General features: G+C 44.9%; 1 protein-coding gene across 1 annotated transcript; it reads right to left on the reverse strand.

Annotated features, from left to right (window-relative positions):
- Window positions 1-2,077: 2,077 nt before the first annotated feature.
- On the reverse strand, window positions 2,078-8,345 carry F3 (coagulation factor III, tissue factor). Its single transcript, XM_054384254.1, has 5 exons — window positions 8,194-8,345; window positions 5,867-6,051; window positions 4,690-4,871; window positions 4,402-4,561; window positions 2,078-3,203 (listed from the first exon to the last, which is right to left on the reverse strand). Exons 1-5 carry the CDS (start codon window positions 8,343-8,345, stop codon window positions 3,064-3,066), a joined length of 819 nt encoding a protein of 272 aa, XP_054240229.1. The 3' UTR covers window positions 2,078-3,063.
- Between the last annotated feature and the right edge of the window lie 2,009 nt (window positions 8,346-10,354).

The raw sequence follows: 10,354 nt of genomic DNA on the forward strand, positions 1-10,354 counted from the left end.
TCCTTCCTTCTTTCCCTCCCTCCTTCCTTCCTTCCTTCCCTCCTTCCTCCCTCCCTTCCTTCCTTCCCTCCTTCCTTCCTTCCCTCCCTCCTTCCTTCCTTCCCTCCCTCCTTCCTTCCTTCCCTCCTTCCTTTATCCCTTTCTTTCCTCTCTCCTTCTCTCTCTCTCTTTCCTCTCTCCTTCTCTTTCTTTCCTCTCTCCTTCTCTTTCTTTCCTCTCTCCTTCTCTTTCTTTCCTCTCTCCTTCTCTCTCTTTCTTTCCTCTCTCCTCTCTCTTTCTTTCTCTCTTCCTCTCTTTCTCTCTCTCTCTTTCTCTCTCTCTCTCTTTCTCTCTCTCTCTCTTTCTCTCTCTCTTCCTTTCCTTTCTCTTTCTTTCTTCCTTTCTCTTTCTTCCCCCCTTTTTTCCCTTTTCTTTTTTCTCTTTCTTTTTCTCATTTTTTTCTTTTTCTTGTTCTTTTTTTCCTTTCTCTTTCATTTCCCTCCCCTTTTTTCTTTTTCTCTTTCGCTTTTTTCTTTTTCTTCCCTTCCCCCCTTTTTATTTTTCTCTTTCTCCTTTTATCTGTCCATCCTTCCTTCCAAATTCCTTCCTTCTGAATTCTCCTCTCCAAACAGCTCACATATTCAGAACAAAACAAAAATCTCATTATTAATGAAGCATGCTCTCCATAAAAAAAAAAAAAAAACAAGACTCTGGCTCGTTGTGAGCAGGGTTGTGGGAACACCAAACATCTGCTAAGTCTTACTAACCAGTTAATAAAGACTAAGTCAGGTCTTTGCTGGGGGGGGGGGACAGGGGGAGGGTAAGGAAGAGAGAGCAACCATTCATTGCTTCCATCCCCACTGTGAGCTGAGTCTCTGCAGGCATATTTGCTACTACTTCCCAGCCCAGGCTGTTATTTGGATATTTCTGAGAAGTTAATGAATAAGACACAGGTGGACTTGATGATCCTCAAGGTCTTTCTCACCTCAAATGATTGATTGTGTAATTTTAAGATTGTAACATCATTCTATGCAGCTTGCAGCAATCAGCTGCATGGTCTGGCTTAATAAATGCTGTGCTGCATCCCACAGGCTTTCCTTTTCCTAAGAGCTCTACTCTTTTCTGAGCTTGGTGCTGAATGAAGCTGAGGAAGCAGATCAGTACAGGGAATGGAAGTAATGGTGACAACTTTGAAATATTTTTAAGCTTACTCCCACAAACTCTATCATGTTTTCAATTGCAGTTGTAGGAGGCCTCCTCCCTATGAGGCTTACGCATCAGCAGAAAATACAGGGAGCATTTATTTCACAATATTAAGTAAACAGGGTTGGGGTTTTTGTGAGGAGAATGGTGGTTGTTTTCTCCCCTCTGTAAAAAAAAAGGAATTAAAGAACAAAGATCATCTCCACTTTTACAGAAGCCTTAAAATCCAAACAAAGAAGGTATGTATGGTGCAGTAGGGATGAAAAGCATAGAAGTACAATTCTACAGAAATTGGTAGACTGGGATATTAATTTTATGTTATTTCTTCTCATAAATGCTGTGGATATCTCAAGACACAGAAAACTTTGAGATTGATAGCCAGTTTCTGCCAACTGCAGGATGCAAACCAAAAGTTTGGGTTTTCATTCTCTTTTTTTTTTTTTTTTGTGTACCTATTGCTATCATTAGGAGCAGCAGTAACTACCAACACTAACTTCAGCTCTCATCTCTGTGCCAGGCCCTATAATGCCTTGAACATTACCATCACAGCTGTACAGACACCACTGTGCTGTCCCAATGTGATTCCTCTCAGGAAATGCCTTAGTGTGCTTTCCTTTAGAATCAAACAACCTTTACATAAGCGACAACTGAAAAGCAACCTGGGCCTTTCCAAAACCTTCCATCAGTTAGTGAAATGTGGCTTTTCATGGTTTTCCCCTTAGGTAGCAGATGCTCTGGTACCCTGTTTTGCAGGGTCTTATTTAGTAAGACTTCTGGCAGCTTCTCCACACTGCTGTCACGTGACGTATTTCCTAAAAGTACTTTCAATTTAGTTCTCAAATGAATATTGTACTTTATTTAAAAAAAATGAAAAGAAAGTCTTATTTTTCCCCATCACCTTTATTTCATTACAAAAGTATAAATTACCATCATAAATACAGTATAAAAATTAGATTAGCATTTCTAAAATAAATATTAAAATACTGGAAGCAACAGGTACTTCCAAATCCCATCACCAAGATGATTTGAGTCTATACCACTTCAACTATTCATTCACTCAGTGTCCAGTTAGCATTCAAAATGCAGTAAATACTGCTGCCTACTCAGTGCTTGCGTGCAGGGAGTTACTACTGTCTCAAAACCCGCCAAGTGTTTGTTCTTACTTGGAACCATCAGACTACCTTGTTTGGTAGAATTCTAGGCGTAGTGTAATCTGGATATGCTTTCCAGATGGATAGCAGCTACCTACTTCAGGAGTGTTCCTTCTAGGTGACTAGTACCGTAGTTTCAGTCTGTTTACCTTTCATTCTCTTTATCCAAATAGAAATAGCCCAAGCTAATCTTATCCAAGAAAAAACAGTAGCATCTCTGTCACATTTGGGCTAACAGATCATTTCACCAGTTAATGTTAAAAGCAAGTCAGGTAAATATAGGTGTGTTTCACAGAAACAGAAAGATGTTCCTTTTAGTTAGGCAAAGGACACATTTTGTCAAAGTAGTGGGTTTTTTCCCCTCACAGGTACCATCATCTTCTGGCTCAGTAGGGCCATATTTGCAGAACATCTGTACCTTGTCAAGTCAAGGGTCCATTTAGTTCAGAATCCAGTTTCAGACAGGACAATAGAAGGATCTTGGGAAGAGGCCATGAGCAGGGTTAGGCTATTGTAACATCACTAGTATACTCTTCCAGCCTTTGGCCACCAGTAACACAGGGGCTTCCTGATACCTGACAGATTTTTGAATCCACATAAAGTTTGGGCTTCAAAGTTCCTGTATCAAGGAGGCTAAAAGGTTCCACTCACTTAGGTAATTTATGGGGTTTGTTGGTGGCTTTTGTTGTTTGGTTTGTTTTCTGCTTTGGAGCAGAACAACAGTTGTTCTTTAGAGAGTATTGAGGCGTTCCTTTTCTCTTGCAGCTTTGGCTCTCTTGCGTTTACACAGGATGACTGACAGGACAACAGCAAGAGTGATGACTGCAATTGCTATCACTGCTATGATGATGAAGACTTCTGCTCTGTATTCTGTATAGGAAAAACAAAAATAATTCAAAATTCCGTTATCAGAACTCATAATGTCACAAGACTACTGTCTTCCAGAACCCACTTTACCCACCCACCAAAGAATGCTTTCCATGTTTTACACTGTCACAGAAGCGGGGTGACCACTTCAGTGCCAACTGAATTCATTATGACATGAATTTGTTTGACTACGGCAAAGCTTCATTTCACGTGGTTCCCACTAGGTTTTAGTCTAGTTTATTCAGTGCACACTGCCACCACAAGAGTGAGTTAAACCGTTCCCCCCACCCCTGCATTACTTCTGTGAAACTAAGTCCAAGTGGAAATTTATTCTAGACTAGAAGTTACAAAACACCAACGGAGAGTTCTATTCAAGTTGTAATTTACTAGACTTCCACTATTGTGATAAACAAACAAACAAACAAACAAACAAAAAATACAGATAAGAAAGTTAATTTGAGAGACTTAATCTGCCACTTTCAGAAGGCTTTTCTACTTTGAGTGTAAATATTCTTATCTGCTGGTGAAGGACACACTACAGCAGCAGGATGTTATTTAAGAGATACTGATGACCTTGTATTGAATAAAGTGCTTTTTAGAGTAGTTGTCATGAATCGCACTGCCTGATTCACCAACCAGTCTCCAACTTATTTACTGGTGAATATGTTTATCTGCCAACTTCTAACCTTGTGATACAACACTGAAGAAAATGTTAGTCTCATCATCTTCCTTTGAGAAAACAACTGAAGTTCAGCTCTAACTATGAGTCCACGGAAATGCCTGCTAGGTAGGGCGCTGGCACTCCTGTTTTACATCTAATCCTTCCAGCACTTACTATGGAACCTGCTATTGGAATGATCTGACAAAAATCATCAGAAAACAAATAAAACCCCAGTGCTGAAGGCTAGTGACGAGATCTGAATCCTCAGTGACCAGCCATCAGTTCAGTTTAAAACTAATCAGAACACTTTATCAAGACCCTAAAAGCAGCCTCCACCAGCCAAACACAGTGGACATGTAATGTGGGTTCTTCCCACGAGTTTCCACGTTCAAGTCTGTGTCCTACCACTTAGACAGGAAGCAGTTTATTTTAGAACTTAGGTGTCACAATTTAAAGAATAAAATGAAAGTGTATTGAGAATTGAAGTGTCTGTTTGTTAGAATGCTGAAGCCTGCCTGACAGCCATGACCAGCTACCTACCGTCTAGGATATTTCTCCCCACGCTGGTACAAAGCACCAGGCTTTCCTGACCACTCCGGTTCTCTTTGCGGGAGGGAATGATGCCCTGGATGTAGAAGCAATAGTTCTTTGTGCTGTCAACACTCACTTCAAATGTATGGCTTTTTGATGTTTCAGCTTTCTGGAAAGCAAAACCAGAGAAATGTCAGGAAAGTCTTCTTTGCAGAACTGTTGGCACTTAAAGGCAACACAGAAATTGTGCTGCTATCTATAGCTACACAATCTGTCAAAAGTAGAGCTGGACCTTACCTTTCCAGAACTTTGATCTTTCCAGTAATAGAGTCTGTACTCCAGGTCATGCTGGAAAATGTCCCGAACACTTAGGAAGCTTCCATTAGGAAATGTGTATGGTGTCAGTGGATCATGGAACACAACATTCAGTTTGGAACCCTTTTGTGTGTAATTCTGTATCTCTGGTTTTCCAACAACAGCTAAACAACAATTTTAGATTTAAAACTTTGGCATCATCTTTTCCACACAACATCCTGTATTTCCTCCCTCTACCCACTTTCCTCCTCAAATCTAGATGAAGTACATAGAGCCAGGGTAACACAGTAAAACTCTGCATTATTAAGAAATATCTTTGTCTACACAATGTTAATAAAACTGTCTCTTCACTGCAGTGAGAAACAAATGGTAACTAAAATATTACACACATCCTGTAATAGTGACAGCTTTATGCCTGCCTGAATGTTGTCTTCTCAGATATCAGTATGGCTGTTGTAACAATTGACAGCAAGACCCTTTAGGCACAGTCACAGCTAGGTCACAGAATCACAGAAAATGTCCATTTGGAAGAGACCTCCAAGCCCATCCAGTCCAACCCTCCACTCAGCACTGCAGGATCAGCACTAAACCATGTCACCAAGCACCAGCTCCACAGGCTGCTGGAACACCTGCAGGGATGGGGACTCCAGCACTGCCCTGGGCAGACCATTCCAATGTCTGAGAACCTCCTCTGGGAAGAAATATTTCCTAGCATCCAGCCTGAACCTCCCCTGCTGCAGCTTGGAACCATTTCCTCTGCTCCTGTCTCTTGCTACCAAGGAGCAGAGGCTGCCCCCTCCTCACTCCAACCTCCCTTCAGGGAGCTGGAGAGAGCAATGAGGTCTCCCCTCAGCCTCCTCTTCTCCAGCCTGAACACCCCCAGCTCCCTCAGCCCCTCCTCTAGCCCAGGTGCTCCAGGCCCTTCTCCAGCCTCCTTGCCCTTCTCTGGACAGGCTCCAGCCCCTCAATGTCCTTCCTGGAGTGAAAAGCCCAGAGCTGAACACAGCACTCAAGGTGTGGCCTCCCCAGTGCTGAGCACAGGGGGATGGTCACCTCCTGTCCCTGCTGCCCACCCTGGATGCCTTTGGCTTTCTTGGCCATCTGAGAATTTCTCTTGAAAGGAAGTTTACGATAAAATTTAACTGGCAATCCTACTTACTCTGATTATAAGGTGTAAATTTTTCAGAGACCGCAAAAGGTGGTTCTTCAAAGTTATCCATCCCCGAGGATGTTACAGACAGTATGTGTGCTGTATAGGTCTCCTTTACATTCCTGACCACATCAGTCACATCACACTCTGTTTCTGTTGTCTGTATGCATTTTTTTCTGGTGTTAGATGTCTGCCTGAAAAGAGAAAGAAAAATGCATCAGTACTTTCCAAACCGACTTTTGCAGCTTTAGATAAATTGAAAACTTATTTTGCCTCCAAACTGTACAGGTTTCCTTCATCCAGTCCTGCAGGTGTACTAAGCTGAAAAGCAGGGGGAGGAGGGAAGGAGGGGGGGAGGGCAGGGAAATCAAACCTCACTACCCTGTGCCTCTGTATTTCACACTTCAAAGTAGCATCAAGTAAATCAAATATGAGCCATATTAATTATAGAAATATGCTACTGGATACATATATGAATTATAATTCAATCTTTTATATGACCAGAACAGAAAACCTAAGTAGTTTTGATTTTGGACTTTTCTGCAGCTGACTCCACCACAGGAAATTCCACCTCAACATGAGGAAAAACTTTTTTTCTGTGAGGGTGCTGGTGCCTTGGAGCAGGCTGCCCAGAAAGGTCATGGAGTCTCCTTCTCTAGATATCTTCAAATCCCCCCTGGATGCATTCCTGTGTGACGTGCCCTAAGTGGTCCTGCTTTGCAGGGGGTTGGACTCTACGATCTCTGGAGGTCACTTCCAATCCCTTACTTTCTGTGATTCTATGACTTGTTAAAAAACCCCAGAAAATGCATGTGACTTTTAAAGTGTTATCCCTGATGCATCTGCAAACTATTGCCTTAAGAAACACCTGTTGTACTAGGAAGCTCTGTTGACACCGATATTAATTGTTTAATGTGACAGCATCTCCTCATTTATGTCACTGATGTTTGCATCTACACAGGTGCAAACATCACTAAGAACCAGACAGTAGCAGAATTACAATGAAAAAGTCTTGACAAAAAGCTTCTCTTGATATTTAAATTACAGGAAGCAGGTCCATTTCACTTGAGAAATCATAATGGAACAAGGAATAAGGTGTTAGATCCCCATTTTACTCCCTAACAAGAAGGAATAGCAATACAGATTAGGTTACCACTTCAGTTCCTTTCCCTGTTTTTTGCTGGTGAACCAGTGTGACCTCAGCTGAAAGAGCAAGAGTGCCAACTCTTGGGAAATTAACAAATGAGTTTTCTCCCAAGCTTTAAGTCACCTGAACTCCCTTCTCTTGTTTTTTTGCTTTTTTAATATCACAGGGCAGTTAGTAATAGTGTCCTAGAGATGCCTTGAAAGGGCACAGAGGAAATAGGAACTTTGTGATCAGTGTATCCTGTAAATGTACACAGACGAGAAAGCAAAGGTTCAAGCACACTTCATCCATAAGAGCAACTTGTGTCTCAGAACTCTGCCTGATTCTACACTGAATCTGGGGTAAACAGACTTCATTGTTTTGCAAGCACAAATGGCTGAATTTTAATAAAAATCGTTCTACTAGTTCTGTGATTTTAAGTCTGTTAATTTCACATTAGGCCACTGCACTGTTATTTCACCCACCAGTGACAGAGCTCTCATTTTCCAGAGAGAAGAGACCACATTTTCATTAGTATATAGAACTGATGATGCAGTTACCCTTTGGGCCATGTTTAATAATGGAGCTGAGAACAGCAAAGACTTATTATTGAACCTCATGGAAATTTGTGTGCAGCATTGAAGGAGGTCTTAGATACTTCACATAAGGTGGATACCTTTTATGTCCACATATTTTATATCTTACATAAAATATGATGACAGAGGAAGTTTCAGCAAAGGTAGATGAACAAAGGTAATTTTATTATTACCCAGCAAGACAAATTACTCATTTACTGTGATTCACTGATTATATTTAATGGACTCATATTTATCAGACACCTCCCAAGACTAAAGATGAAAGACTCAGTCCAGACACCCTGAAAGACACAGAAAAGTGAAGGTCTAATATGTGGCATGCCAGACCAAGTGCCAACTTCCTGAAAGTATTCTGTCCTATATCTCCAGAGAAAGTGGCCAAAATGCAATCTAAAGCTCAACTCTCCTTTCCTGAAGTGGGTGAAACCAGACCCCTGAACCAGGTATTCCTACAGCTGCATACAGAGAAGTATTAGCAGCTGAGCTGTCAATTTTCCTGAATCCTCACGTTTAGGCTCCTGGTACATTCACTCTCAGAAATATGCAAACATGCTCTGTTTGTACCCTCTCTGACTGCCATTAGTGGACAGCCCTTGGTGTTGCTGCCTACTTACCCGTGTATTTCTACTGTGTAGAAGTAGCCTGACGGTTTTGGTTGCCACTGCAGTATAGTTTTAAAATTGATTGAAGACCAAGTTATATTAACTGCTGTTGGTAGTTCTGGATTGCCTTTAAACACAGAAAAGAGAAGAGTGCCATCAGTCATATTGCGTGCAATTCCTGGTTTCCTGCAGTCACGGTTTGGCTAAATAAAGCAGTTGCTGTTAAATGCTACTTGGAAACGTTCTTTTGGGTGAAAAGTCTCAGTCCTACCCTCTGGGCTCATACTCGTCTTGCTAAAGGAATGTGTCCTGGTAGACGTGAGAAATAAGAGAAGAAAATCATTTTCCTTCTTGTAATTCTGGGTTGCTGAGCTAAATTATTTGGATCTCTAACGCTTACTTCTTGATCCAAGTCCTCTGAAGAAGCTCATGAGAAAGTCCAAGCACCAAACGAAGGTGGTATAGTACAGAATGATTCTTGGCTGTACCTGCTGCTGAAGGCATTCATCTTGAAGAATCAGCGGTTGCCCTACACGCTCGCACCTGAGCGGGGACACTCCCGGCAGGAGAGGCGGACGGGCCGCGGTGGCCGTCCCCGCGACACAGGCCATCGCAGCTTCGGGGAACTGCTCAGGAGGAAGCGGGAGCGGAAAACCCCGCACACCGCACAAGCGCTGTAACCGCTGGAAATCAAGCGTTTCGCTGAGCGCTATCCCAAGCGTTTCTTAAGTGCCATCTTCTCTGCCTCATCCCACTGCCCGCTCTCCCCAAGCTCGGCACTGGAGACAAGGGAAAGAGATACTGCGTATCGCTCGTTGCTACCGAGCAGCAGCCGACCCGCGGAGACTGCCCCTGGTCTCCAGCTGTGGCACAGCTGTCGTCATTAAGGATCCCATCCAGAAGAAGCCGACCCTTGGCGTCCCCCCGTCGCCCCCGCCCCGAGCGCTCCGCCTCCCGGACGCCGAAACAGGGTCGCCACAGCGCACGGGCGAGGGCCGCGCTCCCGTCACGACCCTGCGCGTTATAGCAGCGGAGCCCTCCCTCAGCGGCCCGGGGCTCCCTCCTCGGGACCCGGCGTCCGTCAACGGGGCCGAACTCCGCCTCCAGTCCAGTCCGCCCGAGACTGCGGCCCCCTGGTCTGCCCGCCCGCCTCTACTCACCGGCGGCAGCCAGGCGCCACAGCAGGACGCTCAGCAGCAGCGCGCTCCGCAGCAGCGCCCGTCCTCCGGCCACGACGGGCAGCATCCTCGGGACAGCGATCCGGCGGGATCCCAGTCAGGCTGATCGCGGTGAGCTGCCGACGGGGCGGGAGCCGCCGGTTTATATGTGTGGGACGAGAGGCGGGGACTACGGGCGCCTCGCCCGCGGGGCAGAGCGGCGGGGAAGGCGGTGGGAGCGGCGGGGGCTGGGTGGCCAGCCCGGACAGGGTCATGGGGAATAGCAGCGGGGCTGGCGGAAGCGCTTACGCGTTCCCGGGTTGAGCAAACGGAGGAGGGGATGTTCGAGGAAACCTCTTCTGTAAGGAGAAGAGCAGTGAGGGAAGTAGCGGCGTGTCCCTCGGGTTGCTCCGGGCTCAGAACAGTGTTCTCGGCCGCAGGCCCACCTGGGTGTGCAAGCACACCTGGACGTGCCCGCAGCCCGTGTCTCCCCTCCTTCTCGGTGTCCCCATGAACTTATACCACCCCTCGCTTTCTTTCTGTTAGCCGTTGGAAGGAATATCGGTGGAACCGGACAATCAACAACGAGCTTCACCCACTGCACACCTTTGGCTAGTTGTCAAGGCGAGGGGGCGAGAGGTGCGGGCACTGTAACTGCTCTTCAGAGCATCTCATCTTGAAGCAGTGGTGTGTGGTTCAGCTCATCCTGAAGCAGTGATGTTTGCTTTAGCTCACAGCCCTGAGTCTCTTGCTCTGTGCACACGCAAATGTGAACCCTGGCAAGTCTCACCTGTTTTGCTAGACAGCAAATAAGGTTCAAATGTTCAGGGATTTGTACCTCACCGCTCCCATAAACCAGGGAGCTGTTAAACATTTTTCTGCCTTACATTGGAAAGGTATGCCGTTTTCACACATAACTGGGTATGCCATTTCCACACATAACTGGGAATGTCACATAACTGACAGGATTTTCTGAATCTCAGCCTACAGCCTTGGGACAGGCTGTATGTCCCCCC

Source organism: Indicator indicator, chromosome 10, assembly GCF_027791375.1.
Source record: "Indicator indicator isolate 239-I01 chromosome 10, UM_Iind_1.1, whole genome shotgun sequence".
NCBI classification, from domain to species: domain Eukaryota; kingdom Metazoa; phylum Chordata; class Aves; order Piciformes; family Indicatoridae; genus Indicator; species Indicator indicator.

Bases quoted from the DNA above. Each gene is read 5' to 3' on its own strand.
- F3 (XM_054384254.1), bottom strand. From the start codon at position 8,345: ATGACTGATGGCACTCTTCTCTTTTCTGTGTTTAAAGGCAATCCAGAA. The intron at 4,872-5,866 runs GTAAGTAGGATT...ATTGTTGTTTAG, and splicing joins ATTTACACCTTATAATCAGA to CTGTTGTTGGAAAACCAGAG. The intron at 4,562-4,689 runs GTAAGGTCCAGC...TTTGCTTTCCAG, and splicing joins AAGATCAAAGTTCTGGAAAG to AAAGCTGAAACATCAAAAAG.